The 17,801-nt window shown below is 37.5% G+C and overlaps 1 protein-coding gene across 5 annotated transcripts in view; it reads right to left on the bottom strand.

Moving 5' to 3' along the window:
- The window catches only part of LCLAT1 (lysocardiolipin acyltransferase 1), a 111,706-nt gene that overhangs the window by 73,192 nt on the left and 20,713 nt on the right, over positions 1–17,801 (bottom strand). For 4 of the 5 annotated variants that reach the window (XM_058801054.1, XM_058801056.1, XM_058801057.1 and 1 more), the window contains one exon: positions 515–683. In XM_058801054.1, coding sequence (XP_058657037.1) covers positions 515–679 — 165 coding nt within the window. In that variant the 5' untranslated portion in view covers positions 680–683. Of the gene's footprint in view, positions 1–514; positions 684–6,600; positions 6,722–17,801 lie in introns of all 5 variants that reach the window. The other variant, XM_058801052.1, reaches the window with a different exon arrangement.

The following is a 17,801-nucleotide window of genomic DNA, read 5'->3' as shown; positions in this document are numbered from 1 at the left end:
TCTTGTTCACCTGAAAACATTTATCTCTAAGTCAACCAGAAGGGCTAAATTCTACAAGGATTAAGGAATGTGAAGGTTGACAACAATCTACCAGACAGTGGATAATTTCCTAAGACTTAGAGCACAGTTCAAAGAAAGAGTTTACAAGACAACTCATTAAGGAAGCTAACTGTTAAAGAAAACTTTCTTCTGTTTATTAAAGTTTCACGCACTCTTCTCTGCATCTGACTGACACGGGATGAAGATGTCAAAAAAAGACCTTTTCAAGCATAACACGAACACACAAGATTAGCTGATATATAAATTAAACTGTGAAAGAAGAGGGGGACAGTAAATAGGCACATAGTTTACAACACTGTAAACCAGTCTCCACCGATAGTAAGTGTGTAAGGGCCTGTTTATACAGCAGCATAAATAGCTTTAAAAACCCTAAAATAAAATCCAAAGTGTTAGTGAGCAAGCCAGATTGTGGGATTATGGAGAGCTGCCCAGACCTGGATGATGTGGCACTTACCACAGGGAGTGTGAGCCACGTGGCCACAATGCAGTCGGTGATCCAGCGGTACCAGGCTGGCGAGATGAACATCAAAGGCAGAAAAGGGCCCAGCATGAATATACTTCCAAAGAAACTTCCCAGGAATAGTGCAAGTGCAAAGTACATCCCCTTCCATGACACCATGGCTCTGAAAAACACGGTTGGCATTACGTTAGACAGAGACAAACTGAAAGAAATTATGTAATTCTTCAAGTCCACAAGCCCGGTCTGAGGTAACATTCCTCCTTTTTTCCACAGCTAACAACACAGGACAACAGCAAACACAACCAAAATGTTCTTCTTCCCCAGCAGCAGTAAGAGAAGGACTTGATAAACACAGTGATTTGTAAGGTGAATTGGGATATTAAAGGGGCCATAAAAGTATCAGCTACATCATAATTTCCTCCCATTACTACAATATGTAGCTCCACTCAAAACCTTCAGCAAGCTATTTTTATTATCCAAAGGTACAAAAGGGCTATTAAGAGAACACCAGTGGCATTAAACTCTTTGGCCATTACCTTTGTCTGTGGTGAAATACTAATGTTACCATTTTCTAAAGAGAGGAAACTTTGCTCTTCTATTTCTCCATCCCATTTCTTCTTAGTAAACAGAGCATTGCAGAAACTCCTCTTCCCCATCTATGTGTGACCTCCCTCACAAACCACTCAAACCTGGCAAGGCTGACCAACCCTTTCAAACACCAGGTCCCTTTTCATCCCAACAAGGCAGGCAAGCAGTGGCTGAACCCTCCCAACCCACCCTGGCTTAGAGAACTCATCACTTTTTGAAGTCTGCTGTACTTCAATTCCCTTATCAGTTATTTTCCAACTTGCTGCACCAAAAAGCCAATAGCCTGTGTTTTTTAAGGCATAGTCTAGACTTGAAATATTTCAGTGTCTGTGCTATCAGCTACACTGTCTTATTATAAATTGAAATGTACAGTACACTGAGCTTCTTAGTGCATTATGGCAGAACACTCAGCAATCCTCCAAGCATTTGTAATAGCTACAAGCTTTCACAATTTAGCAACTACTACCAGCTATGACAAAGCAAATGTGGAAATATCAATTCTCTAAATTAGGGCCTAAAAATAGACTGTTTTCATCTATTTAGGACACAGCCAATTGTTTATAAAACCAAAGGTTAAGCAGAAGTCACTTTTTAGTCACTTTACTGAATTCCTTTTTTTGACAGGCTATTTTAGAAATTTTAAGAGCTCAGATAGACAGGACTTCAGGACAAGAAAAACAGGAAGCTGGTGGGTTTAATTTTAAAATGAGCAATGGAAAAGCAATCCATTAAGCCTTGTGTATTGTAACATACATGATTTATCTCAAGCATGTTTTGTACAATGTCCATAGCAATGATGTTTGCACAGCAAAGTATTTGACAGTAAAGAAATGGCAACACTAGGGTTGCTAGCAAATGAAATTTACTTCTGCTACTTCATCTTGACAAATAACAAGAAAGATCTACTCTTGAGATACTTTTAGGTTTAAACAATTGCCTAAACTGTATGGTATTTGGAGAAAGGCTGAGACAAGGGGCCATGCAAATTTTTAATGCAAGAAGGGTTTAGGAAGCTGTATTTAACTTTGCTTCTGCAGCATAGTAAAACAAGCAACACTAAATTCACATGTTTGCTGATCGCTGCATTGGAAATGAAATTTGAATTCAAACAAATACATAATATTTATATCCTGGAGTACAAAACCAGAAATTAAATAGCCACATCTGCACATAAGCATGCACTAAGTAGTATCAATTCTGACACATTAAGGGATCCTTGAAGAGTAAGGCCCTGGAGGAAATTATCTTTTTGTTAGGAATTTTTCTATTTGTTATTGCAATACTCTGTGGGGGAAGTCCATGATAAAGGCAGAAGAGGACATAAAAAAACACCCCAAAACAAAACAAAACCCCAAAAAAACCCCCACCAACCAAAAAAAAAAAAACCAAAAAAAAACCAACAACCCAGAAAAAAGCAGGAACCAACAGAAAGGGGGGTCAGGGGGGAATTATTAGTTGCAGCAAGACCAGAAGAAAAAGCCTTCTCTTGCCATCAAGATTTGAGACCTACTGCAAAAGGCAGCAGACAGAATTAAAAGTCTATGTGCTTGATCTGAACAGGCATTTTTTGAGGAACAAATGTACCTAAACAACTGGAAACAGCTTTAAGACAGGTAAAACCTGCTACCAGACAGAGAACAGGAGTTTGCTAGGCTTCAGCCAGCTGCTCTGCTCCTCTGTGAGGCTCTCAGAGGCATCAGTCAGACGCAGTGACATTTGCCAGGCAGACACTGTGGCTCCAAAAGGCTGCCAGACAAGAGGGACCGAGGACATGCTCCAGCTCCAAACACCTGGCTGCTGCCCACAGGTACCCCCAGAGCTAATGAGAGGAGACACTGCTCTGTCATCCTTCTAGACTCCTAGAAAAGCAGTGTGGGTCACTTATTTAGGGGCTGTCTTTTTCACAGTTTACACTGGTCCTTCCCTCAAACTGTTAAACACAACGAAAGATTTAAGGAAAAGAAAATCTTTTCTGTGAAAGACTGCCTCATAAACACTTTTATGTTTGCTTGTTTTAGATGAAAGTATCTGAGCTACGGAAAAGACCTGAGGAAGTTCTGAAATTCCCCTTCTTCAACCAGCACCAAGCAGTACTTTCTTTTACATTCCAGTGTATACATTGTAGAGTTACAGTGCATTCCAGAGGGTTAAACACTGTGCTGTTTATTTCTTGACACAAAAGATACCATGTGTGTTTTCAATCGATGCCATTTATCTCTCTTAAAGCCACATTTTTAGCATGATAAATACCCAATTTTGCTTATTGCTTCTACATAGCACATTATATATCTTTACACATGCATTTATCTGGAGTAACAGACTTGGACTTTGTCTCTGAATTACCTCTACCCCAAGGAAGGAGAGAAAGGGAGAAACTTTCAGCAGATCCAACTGGGTGTGCACTACACAAGTTTGTGAGGGTTGAGGATGTAGGGCAGGCACACAGCTGGGCCAGGCCAGGCACTGCAAACCCAGGCTGTTGTACCCAGTTTACCATTCCACACACCCACCACCAAGGAAGGAACTGACTATTTTCATCCTTTTGCATTCCTCAGCCCTTAAATACCTACCTTAGAAACAAACTCTCTCTAACATATGTCAGCCATCCCAAATCTAACACCTGCATTCAACAAGTAACAGTTACAAATCAATGCAAAATACATGCCTGCAACCTCAAAACATGATAAAAACCAGCCACAGAAAGGAGTACTTAATGAGGACTTGGAAAATGATCTAAAGCAAATGTGAAAAATCTCAAAACAAAGAAAATTGGAGCTGACTCATGTCAGAGATTAGACACCCAAGGAATGAATTACAGGGTTCGACAGGAAGCCTGAACAGGACGCAAGCATTTTCAAAGTACAGAAGTACTGAAGTATCCTCTTACTGCTGCTGGCAACTCTCTTTCTAATGCAGCAATCTCCTTCAACACTGAATTTAATGTGTAGGATGATCTTTATGTATCTTAAAGCCACTTTCCATTAGCTGTGTGGGTCAGAGCTGTGAGAAGTCAGTCAAAATTATTTTACAATTCAGACTGAAAGCTGCACTGATAAAGACAGCACCCTCATACTGGGCTTCATCTATTTCATGGCAGAACTCCAAGTTATTGGGGTACTGTACTTCATATGTTCTTGTTGCCATAGCAGAAGGGAAACATGCTCTGTCTCCAGGTAACTGGAAACAATAATTCTTTATATACAATTTTTGCTTTCTATTTCAGTTCATTTGAAAAATTGTTGGCTACAAGGGGAGAAAATACTTTCTCAAACAGTTTTTGTAAACTTCATTTTTATTAGAATATTTACATGAAATTATTTTGATAAACTATGCAAACAAAATGCTTGCATAGTAACATAAAGCAAAGATATTTTCCTGTGATTGGATTTTGGCTTGTTGTGTTTGACATCTAAATACTTTTATTGAAGTAAAAATACTGAAATGACAGACAAACCACAGCTTGTTGTGATGGTGATTTCAAAAGGTTTTAAACACTGTTCTCTACAACAAAACTTTTCTTCACAACTGCTGTTGTGGCTCGTAAGTGGGCAAAGGATGCAAAAAAAGTTTATCTGATAAGAAACAGAAAAGCTCAAAACTTTCAGGTATGAAAGTCTCAGCATAGTCAACTCACCCCATGATTCAAACTTCCTTAACAGCTCCCAGCTAATTCAAAGTGCTTGTACAAACAGGTTAATTCATCTTCCAGGCTCCATGTAAAACAAGATTTTAGCCTCAGCATAGCACTGAGCAGTACCACCTGACAAACAGAGCCAGCTGCCTGATAATAAGAGAAATCTTCAAGCACTTAGTACTAGGAAGTGAGCAAATCAGGTCTCATTACACCATTGAAAAAATAAAGAAATGTTCTTCAGTGCCAATAAAACAACAGTGGATTACTGGTCATCACATTTCCATTCAATCAGCATGGGCAATAAAACTGCTCATTAGCCTTCAAACCTGAATGGGAAATACTAGGCACTGGATTTAATGCTTCTTCCAGTCAATTACCAGTAGAAAAGGTAAACATCTTCAATTAAAATCAAGCAGAAACTCGCACAGACAGCCAGTGATGCCTCTTCTCTAACAGCTCTGCAAAGAAAGCCAGCACTTAACTCCAAACTGACTTAACTTCTGCATTTCCTCCAAGCAGGGCAAGTGAAACAGGTGAACTGTAAATTCCAGCTCAAAAATGTTCAGTTTTGCATTTGGAAACATAATTTCCAAATCAGAAGATACCATTTTCACAACAACTTTAAAAACCTTTGATCTGGGTGCACTGAATTGAAGTTCCAGGAGGTGGGCAAGAGAGGAACAAAGTTTGCCAACTACTTAGGTGTTCATTAAATGAACCTGCAAATGAATGATCCAAACTTTCACTTGTTTATTGTTTTTTCGGGTCACTAAACAAAACTATCTAGACAAGAGAGCAGGCAGACTGACAACCCTTCCCAGTTTTAGAGATGAAATGAGAGGTCTGAGCAGGTGCTGAACATCAGCCAAGCAAACAAAAGTTTCAGTGGAAATAACACATCCTAGCAGAACGTTTCAAGTCCAACAAAATCACCACGCTTTTCTATTTGAGCATTTTATGTTTTTTTTCCATAACAGCATTTCAAAGGAAATTTTTATCAATTCTTGCACCCAGAGCAAGAAACTACTTTCTGTGTAGCACCGGATTAAAAAGAAACTTGCTCGCAGCAAGTTTGTGCAGGCTGACTCAGTTGTATTTCCAGATCTACAACTCACCCGTCTCTTTGATCACGTAACTTCTCACTTGTGCCTCAGCTCTTTTAACTGAGAAATAGAAGAGGTTCTAGGGGAAGCAATGGCAGGAGGAAGCTGAATTATTAATTGCAGAAATAGCCACTCTAATCAGAAGTCCATGCAACACAGGCAGGAAGCTCCGTCAGTCTCCACAGAACTCTTTATGAACTACATTTTGTTTCTGGTCCTTCTCTTAAGCACTTCAGTATTTTAAGGAACACACAAATATGGCACAGATCACTATCACCAAAAAAAAAAAGTGAAGAAACAGGCACTTGACCACTGAAACTACTTCCTTTTTATATAATTCTTGCATTTAAAAAACTTAAAGAGATACATTCATCATAAAACAATATAGGATAGGGTAATACAAGGTAATATCACCACAAGCCCTACCCCTGACAGTATAGCAGATATTAGCTTACACGTAAAATACACAAGTACAAATCTTAATGAACAATTTCCGGAAATATAACAAATAAAATATTATTATTACTGCATCTTACAATTTATTATCTCTTTTATTTGCCAAGACTTAATCTGACTATTATAATTCAATAAATTTTAATAGAATATTGAATTTGCTCTTCCAAGTAATTGTGTCTTCCCAAATGCAAAAATGCTGGCTGAGATACTTTGCAGTACAGCCTTTAGACACTGTAAGCAGGTAATTCAGTCAGGGTACAGACATCAAATCAGTCTGATGCTTTTTCACCCTCCTTTACCTGTTCTCTTTCCACTGTTGCTCCAGACAACCATTAGACCAATAAAGCTTGAATGAAAGCATGAGCTAAGGCATTTGAAATCATTTGTAAGAGGGTATCATGCAATAGCTACAGCTGTTTCCTGAAAAAAAAAAAAAAAGAAACAATGATTTATAGAAAAGTAGCTTGCTTTTATTCCTTACTATAATCAGAAAATGTAGATGAATTGACAGATTTGCTGTAGGAAGAACTGCACAAGAGCTCTTACTCCCAAAAGCTACCTCATTTTTTTTTGTTATGCATATTGCACAGACACTAATAATTCTGAATTCCTTCTTCATGGCTTTCCATGCATGGAGCTGTGCTCTGCACTATCCATCAAGCTGCTGGGGTCCCACAAGCCTGTATTAAACAACAACCAATATAAACAGAGTGCCCTGGCTGACAAGTCATCAAGAATAAGTTTGGCAGATTAAAAACAGCTGCTGTATTCCTCCCAACCCCTCTTTAAATAAAAGAAACAAACAAAAAACCAACATAACCTTGCAATAAACATGGAGCAGTGTCAATTTTAGGGGTTTATTAAGTACTTTATAAAAAACCTGCAAGTCAGCTTGAGGCCCACTCTGTTTTTCAAAAAAGTTATTGTGGTCAACAGCTGGCAAATCTGTCCCCTTTGGTTTCCAAAGTCTACAGACCAAAAAGCTGACCAACATTGATGGATAACAAATCCAAGTGGAAATTATGAAAAACAGATAAAATATTCCACTTTGTAACTGGAGATATTACAAACAAACCAATAAATCAATTTCTTTTCCCCTGCATAAGAGCACCCCAACACTTCAGTTCAGAGCTATTCTTGGTGGGAAAGGGTGACATTTATAATTTCAGAAGTATCTATTTCACAATAAAATCCTCAGTGGGGAAACAGAAATAAAGGACTTCATGCTGAAGAAGAGTTACTCAAATAGAAAACTAGTAATTTTCACAGGAGTATTTTTAAATCTCTGCCACTGGCACTGAACTAAAAATCACTCTCAGAGAAGGAGACATCCAAGAAACTTCAAATGGCTTTTTTTTGCCCTCACCAAGACAGAATTTTCTCATCAGGTTAACAACTCAAGAAATACAGGAAAGGCATATGAAGAAAACTCATGTAGCCTGGGAAAACCAGTGGCTATCACCAGGAGAGGAACAGCAAGACAGCCTATGCTAACTCATATTATTCAGAGTGCAATTACGAAAATAAAGAGGGGGGATGTAAAAGCAGACTTTCAGAGGCCTTAAGCAAGGTACCCAGCTTGGAAAAAGTTTCATTCAGAGCTCTGTATTTGTGACCATCCTCTATAAAAACCTCTCTCAGTTTCATAACAGAATATATTGGCCCAAATAATTCCTCCTTTTCCAGCTATAATGTATGCTGCAAATGAATTTGATTCTGGATGGGTAATACTGCAGTGTGGTTTGTTTTTCTTATCCACTGCAGCTTTGTTGTTTTTTAGCATCTTTTATCCTGTGACAGTCATCACCTGTACAGCAACAATTGCTAAACTACTTTATTCTTGTTCTCAATAGCACATTACATGCTGCAAAAGTTCAGCAGGGGCTATGCTAAAAATCCAACAGCAAACTTACTGAAGCCAGTGAGTTTCCACCAAAAATCAGTTGCAAGATCAGATTATGGATTTTATCTACTCTCAAATTATTAAATGACTGAAGACAAAGACCAGACACTTATCTTCATTTGCCCACCATGTAAGTGATTCTGGCTCAACAGGACTTAGATGAGAGATGGAGAAAAGCACCTACAGACAAAGTTATGCCACTTTTTTTTTCCAATAATAATAAAGATAAATTGCTATTATCAATGGAATATAATTCTGCCAAGCCTCTGAGTCTCTGTAACTGCCTCAGGCTTTTAAAAATGTATTTCCAAGACAAATATCAAAGAAAAAAAACCATTTGCAAATAATGTTAAAAATGTCCTAGCCGTTTAATTGGAAAATTCCATTTGAAAACTTGAAATTTTGCAGGGCTGCCTTTGTGTCAGGAGTACACAGCACTCTGAAGCATACTTACACATCAGCAAGTATCACAAGTTTATAACAACTTTAAAAGTCACATAAATTGCAGTTTTCTAGTGAGCTGTGCTTACAAGCTGGCTGCTTTCCAAGGTAAGCATAGAACAAACAATAGATGGGTTACCTGGCAGGCTCCAAAGCAAAAGAAAAAAAATGCAGCAGTTCTGCAGAAAATTTATAAATGTTTCATTCCCACCAGAAGCAGAAGAAAAGAGTTTATTTGCATTTGCTCCATTTCTGGACATGAAATGCTGTTTTCAATCTACTATATTTTGGTGTAGATCAATATCCAAAGCATAGTCAAAACTCACATGTTGCCAAATTACCATCCCACTATTAACTAACAATATTTCTGCTTCAGGACCTTACAGTCAGAGATGAAGATCTGCTGTGCTTTTCAGTCTTCTAGACAACAGCCCTCACATCTCATTTGCACAGCTCACCAGTAGAATCACATCATAGCTGGCTGTTTCTAAGATGACATTACAAACCACTGCTGAGCAGGGTACCTTTAACCCCATCTTCAGCTCTGTAATTTCGTCTTTCCATCAGCTACAATGGGAAGTTTTTCTCTTCTGACAAGACTCCAAAAGGATGTCCCCAGGGCTTCAGGTGGATTGAGGTCTTCAAAGCCATTTCTAGCAGAGCATTCCAGGGTGTAAACCATGGGTGCTGTGCTGTGCATGGATGCAGGCTGTGCCTGGGAAGAAGCACAACTACGTTGGTCCATCTGTACTTCTGCCAGTAAAGCTCCATGGCTCAGCAGGGGTACTCATGGCAGCAGCCTGATGCAGACATGCTGCCTCTGCTTCCAGGGCTACTGCATCTGATTCTATAAAACATTCTTCTTCGGACTTAAATGCTCTCAAAGCCAGAAAATGTCTCATCAGTACAGTACCATAAAGCAACTCATGTTGTTCCTTGTTAAAGCTGAATGGCTTTGGTCCCTCAAACACCTACAAAGATATGAGCAACCATGTGATTCTTACTTGTAAATTTTTTGTCATTCAGATGCAAAGGATCCAGGGCTATTGACAAATGAGTATGAAAATGTTTTCCATGAAAATTTATCAAGGTCATTTTTGCCTAAAACAAATTACCAGCATAAGAAGCTAAATAAAGTAATTCAGTGCTGAGACAACTGGGGAAGTTTATCTGCCAGTGCTTATGCATTACTTTACTAAGCTGCCAGAAGACAAACAGGGGGGAAAAAGCAACATCTAAGACCATGATATTTAGCTATTTAGCCTTTTATTACGCAAAATAGTAGCTCATTTGAAACAGAAACTCAGTTTCTAATAAAATTTGCCAGAACTGAAAGGAGCTTATAAAAATAATTAGAAGTGGTTTAATAGGTGCTGCATTCCCCATCACAAAGACCAAGTCAATGTACAGTAAGACTGAGCTTCAAGTCAGCTGCGAACACGTTTGGCAGCTGCTGGGACAGACACATAGATGCTAGTCAATCCAAGAACAAAGTATCCATGAAATAACTACAGAACAGCAAGTGACCCAGTCAGGGAAATAACCTATTACAGCTACTCAGGGACTACTAGATTTTATACATGTGAGCAATGCTCTGGCTTAACAAGAGCTATTAGGAAAAAAGGGGGGGAGAAGGAAAGCCTGCAAGAGCTACAGATAAAGTCTCCCAACAACATCTGGGGCATTGTTATAGACCAAGTAAAAACCCTTCCAGTCTCTGACTCAGTAACACTGATGTTGCTACAAAAGTGCCTTAAAAGCTGAAAAGTGGTAGCCGAAAGAAACAAAAAAAAAACAACTTTTAAAAGACCACTGAAGCAAAAAAGGCAAAAAGCCACATTCATTTGGATCATTAAGAAAACTCCACAGCACATACCTAGAGAATGAGAGGCCAAAAGATAAATAATACCCTGACCTACACCAAAACTATCACGTGGAAGAAAAAGGAAACAGGTGACAAGGTAGAAATAGTCTAGGAAAGGTTATTTATGGGTATCCCCTCTCCCCCTTAAAATAAATGAAAATAAAAAAGGAATCTAAGAGGAAATGCAATGAGTCAATCTTTGCATTAGATAAATCTTATCCAAAAAGGAAGATACTGTTCAAATCTGGCTGTGCAGGTCATGCTACAGAAATATCTAAATCAAGAATCTTCTCACAGCAGCTCTTATAGTAATGAAACACATTTAACATCAGCCATATCCACACTTTTCATTAGGGCCAGAAAGATTAAATGATCTATCAATTTTTATAAGGATTTTTTTCCCCTTTTTTGTTTTACTACAAGAATCTCTTCCAAGAAGACCTAATATTGTCTCAGTTATTTCCAAGTGGGAACACACCCTGGTGTGCACTTTCCCTTTTAGCAAGAGCCCTGACCTTGCAGGAAAAAGATTACACAAAAACACAGAATTCCTGGAAAGAATTTGCTCTTTCTGATTAGCACAGTAATATCAGAGAAACAGAAGCAAGAACTTACCTTCAAGGTATAAAACATGCTCATTAGTAAGTAACTGGGCAACTAACTAAGGATATATGTGAGAAAGCAAGCACATCTTTCTAGTTGCATTTTTAGAAGGATTCTCAAATGTAATCACAGCTCTTGAAATGCTTTTAATGAGTTCATTGCAATGGGCATTGAGGAAGTGATGTTTTTATTGGGGAAATTATAAATTATGGACTTCTCAAAAATAGTTGCTTATGACATTCCACTTCCCTCTCTTCCTCATCAGGTTGAGGCTTCTCTCCCTGTGTTGTCTGAATGTAAACACAAAGCTGAAACTCCCAGAGTAGTTTCAAATAATCAAAGGACAGTATGCATTTAGTTACTGGGATACTTTGTATTCAAACACAAGAGCCTCATGAAAATTACCCCACCTTAAGTATGACTGCAAGGCATGCTCAAGTTAAGAAAAAAAAACATCACAAACACAGGTACAAAGTTAAACACAGAAAAGCCAGCACTAAAAGTAAGAGCATTGACTATGAAATATTCTTATGTTCCAGAGTTAAGTGACATTTTTCATCTGAGCAACAAAGAAACAACTTTATTCTCCTACACTGAGATGTTCACCTCTGAAATATTTTTGTTGCCAGAAAGATCATCAGAGTTTGAGCAAGAGCAAGAGTAGTGATAGCAAAGGATGCAACACAGAGATCAAAGACCTGAAATTACACAGGATCACTTGGAGTCTCTTATAGCCATTAATTTATGGTAACATAAGTAAATACATGGTAACTATTTGGAGAAACTGTAGTTACATAACCTTCATCAAACAAGGCACAGGAAAATTGTTCCAACACTTTACTAAAATGTTATGATTTAATTAACTGGCAGCTGGGTCAACTTGCTGTCTTTCACAAAGGCATAAACCCAAGACAACACACAGACAACACTTTCCAATCTCATGGGCAGAATGAATAGTATGGGAATTTCTGCTCTAGAGGAGGCTCCAAATGAAGATAACTCACTCCTGTGTCTTAACTCCTACTAAGCAGGGTTTTGCCCCTAATTCTCCAGAATGGCAGTGAAATAAGAGCCCCACTGACAAGCAAGGCCTTGCTCTTCATAGTTCTGACTTCTCCCCTCAGCAGACCCCCCTTGAACAGTGGTTGAGGAAGTAGCATCTTTGGAAAAGTTAGCTGTGATTGTTAATTTCTCCAACTTCCACAGGAGAACATACGTGGACACTTCTAAGAGCTTCCACTCCTAACACTAAATATGAACTCTTGTATATACTTTGATCTGAATTTATACAGGAGCACAAGCTTCCATGAGGATAGCTCTTAATATGTAGATGGCCTTAAAAGCTCTCTTTAGAAATGCAACAGCATTATATTGTTTTATTTAAAGATAAATAATGCATTTTTCATAGTTTAAATAGAAAATAAATTGCAATTTCTACTGGTCTCTACAAATACGCTGCGAGAAAAATCCATGGCAGTTAAAGTATCAGTTATATACTTGGACTAACACAAATAACTTTAAAGAAAGAAGGCCATAATTTCTCAAGGCTAAAACATATAAATATTAATTTTACATTAAGTTGCTTAACATTCAAAACTTCCTTCTCACACAAATAATTTTCACCTGCTCCTGCTGCTGCTGCAGATGAACAAGCAGGGAGAGAGGACAGAAAGCAGCAAAACAAGGCAGCATTGGGAGTGAAGGAACACGCTGTGTCAAAGGGGAAGCCTAAAGCCAGTGGAAAGCCCTGTACTCCAGTTAAGCAAGGCAATACAACATGCCTTCTAACAAAGACAATTTGAAACCAATTATAAGCCAGAAGATTAATGTACTGACTCAGGCATGGATGAGCCTGAGTTTTCCACCGCCCGTGTTTCCCAAGAATCCTTGTCCAACTCATGGAAGGAGGGATAGAGCTGCTTAGAATTTAGAAAATGCAATAAGCAGAAAATTTGAAAACAACTTGAGGAAACATGGATTCCTGCTGAGCATAGAGTTTTCAACAACAGCTAAGATTTATTGTATTGAAATTTTTTTCCAAGCTAGATACAAGCTACAACAGCATGTGTTTCCTTTCCAATTCAGCCACAGCTGAACATTTCATTGAACCATTACAGTAAGAAAAGAAGCTTTCACAACAACTTTATGAAGCTCTCTTCTTTTGGGATCAAACAGATATATTATTAAAGCAATGCCTGTAAGAGGAATCAATCATCAGACTAAGTGATGGCAAGGATTGCTGGGCAATTAAATCCCATTATTAATTTCAATGTATTGATGAGAACTTCAGAACAGAGCATTGAGGAAAATAAATTGAAGACAAATGCTCATGAAACTATTCTTTGAATCTTTACTTTCCCTCTGCCCTGGATCTGAATATTAAGAAATGCAAACAATCCTCTTCATCAATACTTTAAAAAGTTTTATGGTCAATGCATACAGTATAATTCAGTTTTAAATAATATTATTAACATACTTACTAAGCAATCAAAGTTTTATTTTGTTTGGGCGCTTTTGCTATAGAGAAATAAGAACAGACAAAAAAGTGACACCTTTGAGGATTCCTGCTATAGAAGGTAACCTAGCAATAGTAATCAAACCCAACATTTTTAGATCCTTCCCCCACCTTCACTAGTTTAATGAAATGACAATTTAACACCCTTTTCAAAAAGAAATACATAACCAATGTATACAAACCCAGTGAAGTAACACAGCCACATGAACTCTGTTTGGAAGAGGCTGACTGATCAAACAGCACATGGGCAGCCCTCATTAGTCCCAGTGTGTGCTGCTCTTTGATTTGTTTCCATCAGGCAAAGGATGCTGAGGTAAAGGTACAGCTGGTTCTTTGAAAGGACTATCATTAAGGGATAAAAATAAAGAACTCAAAGCATCAAGGTTTTATTACAGAACAATCAATTTTCTGACAACAGCAGATGAACATTCCCCATTATTTCCTTACAAAAAGGAAAACACTTTTTGTAGAATACTACAGTATTTACAATAAAAATATTATTTACATAAGTCACTTTTAAAACCTCCCCTTGTAAGTCACATTTAATTCTGTTATTGGGTTTTATTTTATCCTCTTTTCCTTTAATTTTTTTTAAATTAAACTTTGCTCCACAGAAACATCAGCAATTATGCTTGGTGGAATGGGGTAAGAAGTTCACACAAAGCTCTCTCACTGCACAGGCAGTGATGACAGGTTCTGTTAAATATGCATTTTCTCACCTTAAAGATATTTCACTGGAAGAGCCTGAGCAGCAGAAGAAAAAATAATGGTCTCTTGGCAAGCACATATAAGCTGCCATTATTGTGATGAAACATTAAACCACAAGCAGCTTCCACAGCCAGACCTGCTTATGTAAAGGAGCACATTTCTTCAAGTGTTTTAGTTTAAATAGATATTAATGTACTTTTAAGAATGGTCTTCTAACTCAGATTTCACCTCTTTTGTATGTATAATACAATACATTACTGTGGTTTTGGAGTAAGGGTTTGGTTGTTTTTATTTTTCAAAAATCTCTGAGAAAAGATTAAATTGAAAAGAAATTAGCTGCCTTCTGCTTCCTACCAGCAAAGTAGTACAGACTTTTAAAAATCCTGGATCAAAACTACCTTATGCAATTTTGAATTTGCCAAGCCCAGTACCAATCCATCAAAGAAGGATTTCCTTCATTTCATTTTGGGCATTTACATAAGTACCTTAAGTTGGGTCACTGGAATTACTCTCCCTCATTCCCCATCCCATCTCACTCTATTCAGAAGGCTCATCCTATAATCTAATTTCACAAAAGAAAACTGCACTTTCTCTCCCTGTGAAGCAGCAAATATACATACAGCTTATTTTCATGAAGGCTTGATCTCCAGGGGGTTAATATTTCAGAACTCCTAGCTAAAATTTGCAATCACAGTAGGAAAAGCTAAAGAGACACTTAACATCAGGAATGCCTCACATCTTTGTCACATTAGGACCCTCCAAATGCAAATTACTGTGAAAGCAAAGATTTTTCAAGTTTTTCTCTGAGAAAAGGGGGTGAAGGAAAAAGGCACAAGATGCCCTGGAAGAGCTTCGTGTTAGGAATAAAAGGTTTTTTACAATAACATGCTTCTCTCTGTAGACCCACACATCTTGGATTTCTAAACTGAATTTCAGAATGTAATGAAATTTAGCCCTTTCAAGCTGGTTTGGAGATCAGTTCCAGAGCCAGATCATCAGACTCACTGAGATATGTAAAGGATAAAAAGTGACAATAAAATTGCCATTCTTCTCTTCACATATAAAAAATTACTAAATGTGCAGAATAATAACAAACTTCAGCAACAAAAAAAATCCCTGTTAGCAAAATTAATTGCTTCTGCAAAATAGCTCCCTCTTCAGTGTTCTTTCAGTTTGACCCTGCTGATTTGAACATACAAAAGATCCTCTAGTCAAGGCCACCAATTTGGAAAAACTGTGTTATATTGAGGTGGTATTTTAAATATCATGGACTTGTCCTTCTCAAAGCTGAAGGCCAGAAGATATCATTAGTTCAGTTAATCAAATGTTTATGGAATGCTATTCCACAGTATTCAACAATAGCTGGCCTGCAAAAAGGTTTCCCCTATTTTCATATGGTAATTTTGATCTATAAAGAGAATTGCAAGCTAACCACAAAACTTCAGTCTTCACTTAGATAAACTGGATAAAAGTAATAATATAGCATGCTCATCCAGTCTCCAGTCAAGTTATTCATAATCCAAAAGAATAAACAGTGACTAAGCTCAAAAATTTAGTTTTCCTAGTTGAACAGAGGATTTTCTGAGCAATTTTGAAGAACTTGGCCTTTCAACAACTACTCCTCACATTTATTTGTATGTTCAGAGACAAGAACATAAAAATTAGATTGCAAACCTTTTGCTCAGGGCTCCAAGTGGCTGAACAAACACTTAGAGAACATCTATCAATGTTTAGATGCATTGATATCCCACAACAAGCTAAGAATTCACCCTTTACACATGGAAATACAGAATTTAAAGTGAGCTACAATTTTCCTGGATGGAAAACTCACTTGATTTTAGAAAGGGGAACTAAGACAGCATCGCCACAGCTGATGAAAATGCCACTTTCTCTTAGTATTTGCAAGATCCTACCAGGTAACAGCTCTAAGTTAATGCAGGAGATATATTTCTAGTTATATTGGGATAGGAAGGCGTGTGTGGGTAGTTTAATATTTTTTATAAACTTACTTTAAGCTTATTTTGGATTCCAGTTTCCAGTTTTTTGAGTATCCTGAACTTGTTTCAGATGTAGCAATTTGTCCAACTAGAAGAAATTATGTTATTAATGACACAGAAAGGGCCTAGAAAAGAAGTCACTTAATTTCTCTAAAAGAAAAGCTCTTTTTTCATAAAGGATGAGGATGTTAAACCATGAAATTTTCAACATTTAGGAGGATTGTACTGCTTAAGAGGAGAGCAGTTATTTCTAATTAAGGGTAAGTGACATTCTTCTTTCAAGGTTTTCCATTTGGTTGCTTATGTTTTAAAAAGGGAACAGTTATAGAAGTAGTATGTGTTTATGTAAATCATGTCATTATTTTGACCTCTACCAATGTAGAGATCAAAATCTAATTTATCTCTGCAGAGAGTTTTACTTATAGTATTTATGCTTTATTTCCCAGTAAATTAATGATTGGGAATTCAAATAATTTTGCTTCACTACAGGGATCACACGATTTTTTAAAATACACTGATCTATCTTAGCCCTGGATGAGGGTAAGGAGAGGAGTAGCCTTAATTCACTGTGAGGACAGTTTGGTGATCTGATCACACAAGCTTCTATGGAATCAGATATTCCAAGAAATACTGCCAAGGTCCTGAAGAGTTTATAATTCTTCAGATGCACTGAATTGCTTTACTAAACACTAGCTGCACAAGAGGAACACATTTTTGTGTATATTTCCATTAAAGAAGTAAGCCTTATCTTAGCAGTACAATAAGAACCCTGAGAGTTTTGATTTTTTTTTGCCTTGCAAGAGAAGTCAGTTTGTAGTGTTTTAAGCATATGCAAGAATTGGGTCAGACTAGATGGATTCACAGTAAATATAAGTATTTTTGGGTTCCATTTTTGAGTAGCAATGACTATGTCTTGGTTAAAGACTGGCATTCTTTCAAGCTTTCGCATCTCCCACACTGGACAAGGAAAAAGAGTTAATTACACAAGTTTTCAATCCAGAAAAGAGCTGCCTTTATTACTTAGAAGATGGTAGGTCACATTTCAGGGAATGAGTTCTAGAAAATTCTATACCCAGCAGGGAGTGTACATCAGCATGAATGGAAAACTGCAAGCCAGAAGCTATGAAATCATTACAAACTCTCACTGACCTTCTTTCAGCACAGGACCTTTGCAAGCATCAATACTCATCTGCTAAAATAAAAAACCTACTTCCCACCACCTCTTCCCTCACACAATACACATGATTTATATCTGTTTTCTGTGGAAGTGTATTCCTTGCTTCCTGTCTTTGCTCTGTGCAGAGAAATTAGAGACAAGAGGAAAACTGCCCACATGGAGAATAGACTGCAATGCCCATATGTGAAATATATACCATTGCAAAATCAACATCACACTGGGCCGGAAAAAGCTACCAACTTGTCTTTGAAAAGGAAAAAAAAATTAAAAAGCCCAAACTACAGACTTAAAA

This window comes from Ammospiza caudacuta, chromosome 3, assembly GCF_027887145.1.
Source record: "Ammospiza caudacuta isolate bAmmCau1 chromosome 3, bAmmCau1.pri, whole genome shotgun sequence".
Lineage (NCBI taxonomy): Eukaryota > Metazoa > Chordata > Aves > Passeriformes > Passerellidae > Ammospiza > Ammospiza caudacuta.
This window is presented reverse-complemented; position numbering and strand designations above follow the sequence as displayed.